Source organism: Euleptes europaea, chromosome 10 (assembly GCF_029931775.1).
Source record: "Euleptes europaea isolate rEulEur1 chromosome 10, rEulEur1.hap1, whole genome shotgun sequence".
NCBI lineage: Eukaryota > Metazoa > Chordata > Lepidosauria > Squamata > Sphaerodactylidae > Euleptes > Euleptes europaea.
In genome coordinates, this window is record NC_079321.1 from 52316142 (window position 1) to 52328773 (window position 12632).

At 41.2% G+C, this 12632-nt stretch overlaps 1 protein-coding gene across 1 annotated transcript in view; it reads right to left on the reverse strand.

Moving 5' to 3' along the window:
- Nucleotides 1–1163: 1163 nt before the first annotated feature.
- SNX14 (sorting nexin 14) overlaps nt 1164–12632 on the reverse strand; it is a 48376-nt gene continuing 36907 nt past the window's right edge. Inside the window, exons 22-29 of the mRNA XM_056856496.1 lie at nt 10453–10493; nt 10237–10356; nt 8225–8348; nt 6586–6750; nt 6170–6265; nt 4478–4569; nt 3126–3182; nt 1164–1208 (exon numbers count right to left, since the gene is read on the reverse strand). Of these exons, the coding sequence (XP_056712474.1) occupies nt 1164–1208; nt 3126–3182; nt 4478–4569; nt 6170–6265; nt 6586–6750; nt 8225–8348; nt 10237–10356; nt 10453–10493 (740 nt within the window). The remainder of the gene's footprint in view (nt 1209–3125; nt 3183–4477; nt 4570–6169; nt 6266–6585; nt 6751–8224; nt 8349–10236; nt 10357–10452; nt 10494–12632) is intronic.

A 12632-nucleotide genomic window follows, 5' to 3' on the forward strand; every position in this document is an offset into this window, starting at 1 on the left:
ACTTCCTCCTTGAACACTGGTGGCATAATGCCTACTAGCAACCTTTATGGTGACAAAATTATAAGTGAAACCACCATAAATGTCCACGACGACACCAAAATCCATAAAGTCAAGAGGCGTCCTTCAATAATGCTTCAGTTCAACTCACAGGCTTTCCTGTACAGAAATCAAGGCCCCTCTCAGTTCTGAAGAAAGGGAACAGCACCTAAAACACCCCCAGTCCCTGACCGACCTCACTTCAAATTCAGTTCCTGCAGGCTCTTCTCTCAGGTTCTCAAGAGCTCAGGCAGGTCGACATTAAAACTGCATCGTACTATTCAACAAAGCACTTTTTATGAGAGAGCACTCTGGTTTTTCACACTAAAAGTAAAATGTAAGAAAGGCAAATAAGTATGTCAGGTCTTCAAATTAAGATTTATTTGAGAGGCATTCCTGAAGGAACCAGGCTGAGGAGCGTGATAGAGCATTTCACAAAGCTCATGTGGATTCTTGGACAGAATATTAAAATTCAGACGATACCATCTATTCAAATTGACTAGGATGTCCAACCTAACCAAGCAGCAGTAAAAAAGGGGGAAAACCCAAAAATAATAATGTGCAAGTATCTAATAAAAACGGAAAAGAAGTGATGACATACTTGTATGCACTTGAAACATATCTATCTTTGTCAAGTTGCTCAGAGAGCCAAACTATGTGGATGTAATTAATTTGTATTAATAAACAAAGTCTTGAAGGCTAATACATTTTCTAGTTGTTATGATGTACTTGAGAATGAAGAGGCCATGTTTCGAGAAGATGCAGAAACCCAAACGCTGGGGATGCAGCACACAGTGAAGTCAATATGAACATTACTTCCATTTTTAATCCTTCACAGTGATCTTCAATAGACAGGAAAACACTCCAACATTGTTATATCCCATTCTCATTTCTACAGTTTTATCTTGAATAGTGAAAGTTACTTTATTCGTGAGAAAAGACAATAAAGGCTTAGTGAAATTCAGTCAGTAATAAACTTTAATCTTCCTTGAGCAAAGACTTTTCTGAAGTTAAAGTTCATTATATTTACAAGTAATTATACAAGACTAAACAACATGTGATCTTATCAATTAAATTACTACATAAACAGCCATCATGAAAACACTGGAAATTCCGCATCCTGATGCTTACATCCATGATGGTAAAGAAGCAGAAGCAGAATCCTTTTGAACCTGTTGGAAAGAGCAGTTGGAGGGGAGAAAAGACCCGTGATTTAATTAACTCCAATTGTGGAAATGTACCATACTGATATCAATAGGTAAAACTTCAGTGATTAATTTTATTTATTTAAAACCTTGTCATCCCATCTTTTCACCCAATTTAGAGCCCTCAAGGCAGCAGAAAGTTAAACATTAAAAACAATACATATACACATAACATTTCAAATACACACACACATTTCGCAGTTAAAAATAAACAGGAGGGTCAGTTAAGGAACACCAAACTAAACAGAAAGATCTTCACCCAGTAGCAGAAGATAATGACAAACAGGGACAGATGAATCTCCCTGGGGAGGGAATTCCAGAGTTTTGGTGGTACCCATATAGCTTCGGATTATGGGGGAACCTGATGCAGAGCCCTCTACAATACCTGTAATTATAATGATTTGTTCTCTTAGCTTCTCAGCTTGGGCCTCAGTGGCTTTTACTGTATTGCTCTATCTTGTTTTTACTGTGTGTTCTGATCTTTGACCGTGTCTATAACTCACCTTGGGCTAACTGGGGAAGTTACAATAATATAAATTGCTCCAAACTTGCTGATTCAGCATCATAATAGGTGAACAAGGCTTGAGCTATGAGTGAGATACAAAGTTGACTTCTGTGTACAGAAGGGGGGAGTGATTTTTACCAATTCCTCCTTCACATCCCATGTTATTCCTGAAGGTCCCCCAACCTCCACGAGCAGCATTTTGGGGACCACAGTTGTCAGCAGTTGGAAGAACATGGGAAAGGATCGTTTTAATTACAACTTTTAGACAACATTTTAGCTCTAGGGGAAAATAGGAGGAGCTTATAATGGAAAATCATAAAATTATTAAAAATTATTAACTCAGGCTTGAGGGGTAATAGAAGTACAAAGTAAGTCTGCTCCATTTGAGAGATAATGTGGTATAGTGTCAAACTAGGATCTGGGAGATCCAGGTTCAAATCCTTACTCTGTGATGGAAGCTTAATGGATGACCTTGGGCCAGGCATATACATAGCCTAACCTACCTCATAGGATCGTTGGGAGGATAAAATGGAGAAGGGAGGAACACTGCAAGCCACCAGTAGCAGTCATCATTGTAACAGCATGTTGAAATGGCCACTAGAACAAATGGCTTTAACAAAATTTGGCAAAAACTGGTTTACTGCATTCCATGAACTATAACTACTGCAAACAGAAGCTCCATATTCAGAGGTGCTATGCTTCTGAATTCTTGATCCTGGGGACAAACAAGGAGTTGCTTTGTTGAGGCAGGGACAAACGGTCAGGCTGTGAAGATTCTTTTAATGTTCACTAGGTTGTGAGTCCTCAGCCAGGGAAATGCTCGCAATGCAATTCAAACCAGCACCCACTCTTAAGACAGAAGAAATGGTTTGCAAGAGCAAGTCAGCAGCAATACAGCTTTGATAGAGGAAAATGGAAGAGAAGCTCAGGTAGCAGAGATGGGCATTAACCTCAACAGAATTGTCAAGAGTTGGAAGGTACTGTGAAGACATCACCAGTGCAGATCAATCTGCAGTTTGATTACCGTTTTATAAAGAGACATGGGACTAAAAAACCCACAATGCCTTAAGAATAAACCCCTAAATCAGCCGGTAGCAAAGAATTGCTCCAGAGAGAGCAGAATTACATGTATCTAATTAACATATAAATAGATAAAACTACAAAGGAAGGCAAAACTCAAAGAACAAAACCATTTAGAACTTGCTTCTAAAGATGCTCAAATCTTTCAATTTGTTGAGCAAATTTGAGGATTTTCACTAATTAAAGTATATTCATGAAATATAATAGATTTGTCTGCACCTGTTGATACAATAATATCAGCAATCACACAGATTAGAAACAAAGGTTGTGGTTTCATTTTGTTTTTTGTCATGACCTACCGAACTGAGCTCTGGAAAGAGTTCCTGTATCCCAATATCCAGCAGTACATAAGTCAGCTAAAAGATTCAAAGAGAAGTTAACTTTATAAAGAATTTGTAATACAGCCTCCAGCATCAAATATGTGCCCTTGGTAAGGCAGCCCAGCTTTAACTACTAACCAATCGCCATCAAAGGGAAGGAACACCAGTTTATGTAAATAGCTGGCAAGTTTGACAGAAAAAGGAGTAATGGAAGAGTGCCTTGTCCAGTAGGACAGAAACCGTAGCTCAGCCCTGCCAGCTTATTCTCAAATCAACCTTTTAAAAGGTTCATACACTAGATGGAATCATTAAAAAAATTCTTATTTAGTTGGATCTTTTGCAACTGAGGCTACCTAGCCTTGGCCCTCACATGCTGCCATGTGATAACCAACCAAGAAGGTAAGGCCAGAACCCTCCTCCAGTCAGGATTCAACTGCTTTAAGTTCTGTTAACTAATTCTTAATTCTGAACTAAAAAAGTGAACCAAGAGCAGTTATTGCGGCTGTGTGCCCTTCGGGTCTTCTGTTTGTCTTAAAGGGGCAGCAGTTGGAATTCAGTGTACGCTTCCAATAGTGGCTCTCCTTTGCCTGTGTCATTAAGGTAAAAGGAATCTCTGCCTTAAGTACATAAAACTTTGGTATTTAACCAGGCAATTCACATTGTTTTAAAGGACCAGGGTGCTCTTTCAATAGCACAACAGCATAATTGACCAGTATAGATATGTCACGATGGGTAGCCGTGTTAGTCTGTCACTAGCAGTAGAAAAGAATAGCACCTTAAAGACTAACAAATTTTCTGGCAGGGTATAAGCTTTTGTGAGCCTTCAGAAGGTATCTGAAGATGTGAGCTGTGGCTCACGAAAGCTCATACCCTGCCAGAAATTTTATTAGTTTTTAAGGTGCTACTGGACTCCTACTCTTTTCTACTGCTAGTATAGATATAATTACTGTTTGCTGATCCCGACAGAAGTTGGTTTCAAGTAGCTGGCTCAAGGTTGACTCAGCCTTCCATCCTTCTGAGGTCGCTAAAATGAGTACCCAGCTTGCTGGGGGTAAAGGGAAGATGACTGGGGAAGGCACTGGCAAACCACCCCGTAAACAAAGTCTGCCTAGTAAACGTCGGGATGTGACATCACCCCATGGGTCAGGAATGACCCAGTGCTTGCACAGGGGACCTTTACCTTTACCTTTTTACCTGTACGAGGTAAGTAAATTACATGTCTATGCTAACTCATTCTGGCACCAATATCATGGCCCTGGGACAGGAAAGAGATAAGGAACAGGGCTTGCTGAAACTCCATCAGCTGTTGGGTGTTTTGTAAAAGTTCATACCTGTTTGTTTAGCACCGGCTGCTGTAATCCATCGAACAGTAGTCTTATGCCTTCATACTTGGCCTCTTCTCCAATGCACTTGCCTATCAAGTCTAGACAAAAACACCAGCACAGAACAAAGTAAGCAACAAGGGTGGGAGGGAATACAAACTCAGTACTTCAAATCCTCAGTGCTTTAAGATACTCAAGATGTCTATTCAACAAAGCTGATCTGTTGATGCCAGTTTTACAGGCAGCGACTGAGTCACAGCAGATGCTTTGGGAAGGCAAAAGAGCCTAAGTACACAGTCCTGTCTTTGGGCAGAGAGCACAATTGGTTCTCTATATAATATCCTGGAGGTTAACTCTCAAGGTGAGAGGATAGCCAGGTGTGGCAGGGACATGACTCAATGTGTGTCAACTGACAAATGCCCCTGTTCTTAGAACCAAAGGTTTATCATGTTCTAAGTACTGAAGTACTGCATAATTACAGTATGCAGTAATTCAGGCCTTAACTGTCCAACCCAATTAATTCATATCTGTGTCAACAAGGATGAAGTTAAATAATTGTTAGTATGACCATAAAGCTTACCAGAGCCATTTTTCACCTTATGCAACATTTGCAAGCCCTGACCTGGATAGCCCAGGCTAGCCTGATCTTGTCAGATCTCAGAAGCTAAGCAGGGTCAGCCCTGGTTAGTACTTGGATGGGAGACCACCACGGAATACCAGGGCCGCTATGCAGAGCCAGGCAATGGCAAACCACCTCTGAACATCTCTTGCCTTGAAAACTGTACAGAGTTGCCGTAAGTAGGCAATGACTTGACAGCAAAAAACAACAATGCAAGTGAACTGCTACTAACATAGCTTATACTCTTATACTCTTCATCTCTAACCCTAAACCAGATTCAGATCTATTGTTTGTTTTAAAAAAAATGAAGTTGCAAGAGGGGCAAGGAATGCATGAAAGGCTGAGCGGCTTGCAAAGGCTATGCTTGTCTGAGACGCTGCACACCGCTTCAGACAATGGTGCCTTTTGTACTGGGAAGGTGCTGCCTGGCGAGCACAGCTTTAACGAGCGTCTGCCTTACAAAGAAGGGCCTGCACGGAACACACAAAACGGCTCCCTGCTGAGTCAGACTGTGACTCCATCAAGGTTAGTACTGTCTACTGTGAGTGGCAGTGGCTCTCCGAGGTCTCAGGTAGAAGTCTTTTACATCACTTGCTACCAGATCCTTTAAATGGAGACAACGGGGATGGGACTTTTAGCAACCAATAACCCGACTCATGCATAAACTCTAAGCACACTTCTGTTTTCTTCAGTGTTCTTTTCTAAGCATTAAATTACAGATCTCTCAAAACCATATCAGTCCATGGCACTTACAATCTTGAAGTTCACACAGCCCCCAGAGGCAATCATTCCCAAGCATGCAACTGAGCTGAGAAAAGGATGATGCTCACATTGCTGCCAACAGCACCACAAGTCAACATGAGGCAGCCCACACTCAGAAGGGAGAATGTCACTAGAGGACATCCAGGACTAAAGCAATGCATCTCTAATATAGTTTCCAATGACTATGTTCCTTCTGAAGATCAACGCTTTGAAAACTATATACATAGGGAATACACATGAAAATGTGCCATTCAAACAGACTTTTATTTACAGTGTCCCTTTTCTTGATAAATCGTGTCATATCATAATCAACCCTGAACCTGGAATGTATTTCATCATTTCTTCAAACGTCTGCTTTGCCCGTTTCTGCTTATCCTGAAGGGAGCGTGGTTCAGAATTCTCACAAAACACAGCATCTGAAACAAAACCACATTTAGTAATGCAAATCTGTCTACACAGAAAGACTTTTATTTTAATTATTTCAGCTGACCAAGTTTAATCAGATCAAGATTCAAATTCTTTAATTAGCTGACAGCTCATTAAAAAAGAACCCCAGCCCTGTCCACAAAAACATAGAACTAAGCACTCTTTTACATCAACAGATCATTCTCAAATTGTACAATTCTAAACAGTTACTCTAGTCAAGGGTTTTATTGAATTCAACGGGTTTAAAATGGAATAATTTGACACAGGGTTGTACTGATAATATACTAAAACAGCACAACTTCACACTGACCTCTCAAAAGTGTTATAAGTGACACCAAACGGTGTTCTTGGAAGAGTTCTTCTAGCTTACGCTGCAAATAATAATCTGTGTATGCCTCCAAGGTGTTTTTGAAGAGAATACGTCCTCCCATCAAGATATGATGAAGCCAGTCAGGAATATGGAAAACCACTCTGCCTGCAAAGTTATTGTGGCATGCGTTTAACATATGAACACACTTCATTTGAACACACAATTTAAATTTCAAAGCAACTTCTAACGCTCTCTCAATGCTTCTCCCAAACTTTACATTATTAACAAGAGTAACATCTCTTTTTATTTATAAATTGATAGACCTGTCTTCCATAGTTGACAACACATACTAGCCATGATAGCTAAATGCAGTCTCCATAAACGGAGGCAGAATATTCTAAGCCACGGAGGCTGCTTCTTGCATCCTTTCTGGAGCCATCAGAGAAGGGCCATTCTTGGAAAGAGAATGCTGGCTTTAGACTGATCTTGAGAACATCTAGCAAGGCAGCTCTCCAGTGCTGTAACTATATGAATATCCTTGTCCTAAAGAACTCACAGAAAAATAGTGTGTGGGCTAATTATATGTTTGTTGGTGGCTCATTTTACGAGGATTGCAGAGTAGATCAGAATGTGTGGTTTCCTGGAAATACTGGGACAGTTATTCCGCAACTGTGGGCTGTTCTCCTTTGCTTATTTCCTTTTCCTTTTAAACCAGGAGGAAGAAGGAATAGTAGAGAAGATTACAATGTAACACAGTCACAATGTTGCTGAAATTCGGTGGCATTCTGACAGGTAACAACGGGGTGGGATGGGGGTGAGGGTGGGAAATGCGGATGACCTTCACGTGCCCTTTCTCTGAAAGATTATATTTTGCATTGCATTATCTAGCATGTGCCCAGTAAGTGACTCTAGACGAAGCAGGAAATTTAACCTGTTTTTTTCAATTTCATTTCTCTTATCCTTCCCATGGGGTTTAGCTTTGCGTGCTTTGACTTGCTGAAAGTGTTCAGAGGCAAAAGTATCTCATAGGTGCACCCCAAGAGAATGCTGTTCACGCTCATACGTTGTTATAAAGAAAGCCTTTTTCTCCTTGCTTCTACTTTTATTCCTGACCATGGGTGTGATCCTGGAGTTCTAATCCCTACATTTCAGAGGAGGAGGGAAATGAAGCCACGCCACTTGCCCTTTTTGCCTCACCAGTGAACAAAGTACAGCTTACCTCCTCTCCTTCAATCATTCCCATGTCAGAGTGAAGACAGAGAACGCCCTAAGTTGGTATCACTGCTGAGGTTCCCCCCCCCCCTAGACAGATTGACAAAGGCAGTTGAACAATTGGAGTCTTCCCATGCAATATGTTTTTTGTTCTGATACTGAAAACACTTTTTGATTCCCATGAAAATGCAACATGGGAATTGTACCAATGAAACTTGCATAACTTTGAACCAAGAACTGAAAATTCTAGTGCTGGCACATGTCCCATAGAGCATTTGCATAAAAATCTTGTTAAATGTAAAAGATAAACAGATCCTTAAGCTGAAATACTAAGGCGTTTTAAGCTAATGGATAAATTCACCAGAGCCCAAACTGCATGAACCCTTGGTTATGAATAATCATTGAAAAACGGGAAGTGATTTCTCACCAATATACATTAAGTAGTCATAGACTCCTTCCACTGTCATCATTTCCATAAAATAGTTCTGATTTTGTCTTCGTTCTGAATTCTCAGAGCGGTTTGCATTGTTCTTATACAATTCATTAAAAAGCTAAAATAAAAAACAAAAACAAAAAAGGAACACCAAGTCTTAAAAATGAGCACAAATGCAACGTTATCATCAGTCAGGAATCCCTATACAAATGATTGTGTGGCTTTGGTTGTATAAGAGGGGCAATTTTCTTAAGCAATGACAAATCTCCGGGTAACAATATTTGTACGAAGCCACTGTGAAATAGCATAGGCGCCGGTACAGCCAAGCAAGAAAAAAGGATCAAGCCCTCAAAATTGCACAGAGAAAATGGCAGTTAGTGCAGAAGTTAGTCAAAGATCATGAATTTTTCTCTGCATGTAACACAATGACAGTGTACGTACCCTCTGTCATCAACTGTCACTCACTGGCCCATGCCCTCCTCCCTCCCAGGGGACAAGGTTTAGAAGAAGCCCAGGTTCAGAACCTACTAGATTTCAAAAACCGAATAATAAACAAATGTATTGGTTTGCTTGAGCATATTATAGCAGTTGGTATCTTAATTAAATGCATCGTCCTAAACATCCTAAACTCTTCTGGCCCTTATATATTGCTTCCAGTGAGTCATTTCTAAGCTTTCATCCACACGGGTTTTCCAGCTATCCTTTGTAGGCAGCTTATGTTCTCTCACCAGTTTCTCTTAACAGGTGCCTTCCCACAGTCAGGGGCAAACCTCCTCAGCAAAATGTTTATTTTTATCCAGGTTTTAAACATAATTTTTATAGCCTGCTTTTAGTCTGAGAACTGTGGGAGATTCATTTCAAGCTGCTCAGCATTTTATGTTTTTATGCTATGGCTGGGTTTTTAACACTGGGTTTTAATTAATAATTTATGGTGTGTAATGTCTTCATGTTTTATTTTGTCAGCCGCCTCAGACAGGTTCCCTGGAGAGGCACCATAGAAATGTTCTAAATAAAAATAACTGCCTTGTGTGCATTCTGGAAAGCCACCAGTGAGGGTGCACGTGGGACCTGCTCAGTAAGTCTGTTCCATAACATTGGGTCTTCAACAGAGAAGGAATGAGATCTTGCTGAGGAGGTTTGCCCCTGTAAAAAGTTATATAAAACAAATATCCTAAACTTATGGCGCCTCTAGGGTGTAAAACATAAAATTACAACTAGGCAAGCAGATGGGCTAAAGTCAATATAGGGAAAGTATAACAGAAGTGAGGGTTAGGGAGGCCAGCATTCATATATAGGGAACTGTAGCTGGCCTCAACCATAGGCCTGGTGGAATAGCTGTGTTTTACAGGCCCTGCGGGCCCTAGTCTCACTAGAGAGGCTATTCCACCAGGCAGGGGCCAGGGCCAAAAAACCCTGGCTCTGGCCCTGGTTCTTGCCCCTAGGGCAGGGAATTTATAGCTTAAATGTACACGTTGGAACTGGGCTATTTGGACAAAACAGAACAAAACACCCAGCCCCCAAAGCACCCACTTGTGGCTGCCAACCCGTTTATTTCTATTAGTGGTTTTTAAGAAGGCAATATACTTCAGTGTCAGGAGCCCCGTGGCACAGAGTGTTAAGCTGCAGTACTGCAGTCAAAAGCTCTGCTCACGACCTGAGTTCGATCCCGACGGAAGTCAGTTTCAGGTAGCCGGCTCAAGGTTCACTCAGCCTTCCATCCTTCTGAGATCGGTGAAATGAGTATCCAGCTTGCTGGGGGTAAAGGGAAGATGACTGGGGAAGGCAATGGCAAACTACCCCGCAAACAAAGTCTGCCTTGGAAACGTCTGGATGTGATGTCACCCGATAGGTCAGGAATGACCCGGTGCTTGCACAGGGGACCTTTACCTTTATACTTCAGTGTGGTGAATTTTGTAAGGTATAAACAAAAGAGAAGGAGAAAGACACGTTTTAAATAAAATAAGTAATTATCATTGAACAATTTCATTCCAGGAGACGTACTATACCTTTTTGTTATTTTCAGAAGTAGGACTGAGAATCGTAATCTCTGGCCTACTTGGTTTAGGCTTGGGAGATTCACAGGAGTTAATAAAATTTACAATGAACGGCTCCAAGTGCTGGCCTTTCTGAAAGGAAACAGAAGAGCTGTAATGGACAAGTTTCAGTTCCCAACTGCTTATCAGTAAAAGGCACTGATTATAAAATGAATCAAGTCTACCCACCTCTTTTATTAGCTTTCCTGGAACAGATTTGATAATTTTACCTGCATAGTAGTAGCAAAAAACAAAAAAAGAGGGTTTTTTTTCCCAACACAACTAACATTATGTTATTCATCTGATTTGTCGCTGTGCAGAAGATCTTCCCTACCTCCCCGTTACTGATCCTGAGGTTTGGGGGGCCCCGGGAACAATGTGGGATATGGGGCTTGATGGGAAGATGGAATCACTAGTGTGAGCTGCCCACTTACACAAGCACCTTCCTGCTTGCACAAGGGAAGCTTTGGATCCAGCCCTCTATGCCTGTCTCTTGGTATATTTGAAAGCTAAGTTCTTTATGTGGCAATCTATTTGTATCTCACACGAAAAGGCGGTACCTCATCCATTTGGATTAGAGCCTCCAAGGCCACATTACGTGTATAAACAAGATAGGAACAATATTAATGCACACATTAAAAGTAGATTCCAGAAAACGGCACAACTAGTTCCACGTGCTCAAAAGAGCTTTGTATATGGGTGTGTTGAACAGCAGCCCCCTTAGCCACGGCTAGCCCACTTTTGCAATTCACTTTACTAACAAAGCTCCTCCGACCAGAGATCTTGAGCCATACAATGATTAAAATTAATTAATTATAAAACACACTATGTTGTTAGACCACACTATAAAACATAGAAAACATAAGAAAATAATAGCTAGCATTATTAATTAATTCTGAGCTGGAGAGCGCTTTAAAAATATTACAGCAAACAGAAACTTATTTACAGATCTAGTAGTTTCTTGGCAAATATCAGCTAGCAAAAAAAAGTCGACTTTTGGCTCAAAAGAAAGTTGACACTTTCTCAAAATAGGGGTAATCCACAATTCTCTAGGTGAAGCCCATTGCGCACAGAATAACAATACATGGTCAACAGCTTCAATGTCACCAGTAGAACAACTACATAGGCGGTCAGAGAACGGAATTCCCCTATAGCACTTATTCAGCGCAGTGTAGTGGTTAAGAGCGGTGGACTCTAATCTGGAGAACTGGGTTTGATTCCCCACTCCTCCACATGAGAGGTGGATGCTAATTGGTGAACTGGATTTATTTCCCCACTCATACACATGAGCAGCAAAGGCTAATCTGGTGAGCTGTATTTGTTTCCCCACTCCTACATATGAAGCCAGATGGGTGACCTTGGGCTAGTCACAGCTGTATTAGAGCTCTCTCAGCCCCACCTACCTCACAGGGTGTCTGTTGTGGGGAGGGGAAGGGAAGGAGATTGTAAGCCGGTTTGAGTCTCCCTTAAGCGGTAGAGAAAGTTGTCATATAAAAACCAACTCTTCTTCTCCAGTTCTGCTGTAGGTAGAGCCTAACATGAATGCACTAACATGAATGCACGATGGTTGCTCAGTACAATAAGGTGTCTTAGATACAGCAGACGATGAACAGGAGGGGAAATTCCAAGAGCCAAAAGGGAACAAACATGCAGAGCCTGAAGTTCGGTGATAATTTCATCACTTTTTCAAATGAAAGTGCCATTCAAAAACATGGTATGGTATGGGTGTGTGTGAATCAGGCCCAAGACCTAAACACATAGTAACTTCAGGTATCAACATAAAACACAGCCTATTTTCTATTCATTTTGCGATATGAAAGCACTGTGTTCTTTTGCCTGCAGAATGATCTAATTGCCGTTTTGGTTTGTAGTCCTCCCTCTGTTAAACTGTGTCTTAGTAAGCTAAGAAGAGAACCCATAGTATATTTACTCAAAAACAAAAAGGTCAGATCCTATGCAGTGCCAGCAGAAAGTGCAAAGGGACTGAAATCTTTCCCAATTTTCCCTTCTCCCAGCAGCCAGCTGCGAGCGCTACAGGGGCTGGGGGAATCCATATGCACAAAAGGCAGCTGCAGTGAGAAGGGAAAGGAGGAGGAGGAAGCAGTCAGAACTGCCCCCCCCCCCATCTCTTGTACCAGGAGAGCCTGAAGTGTCAGTGAATGTCTGTTAAATTACCTATAGACAATGATTCCTGTATGCAACTGCAAACTATGCACATGAAAACCTCAGTTTTGTACTGGCATGTTTGATAACAGATTGGATCCAAAGGAGGCCTTTCATGAGTAGAATATTCTCGTGTGAGTAGAAAGGTACTTTTGCAAGGAACTTAGTCCTCACACCTCACAAATGGCAGTAAACAGTTGAGCACG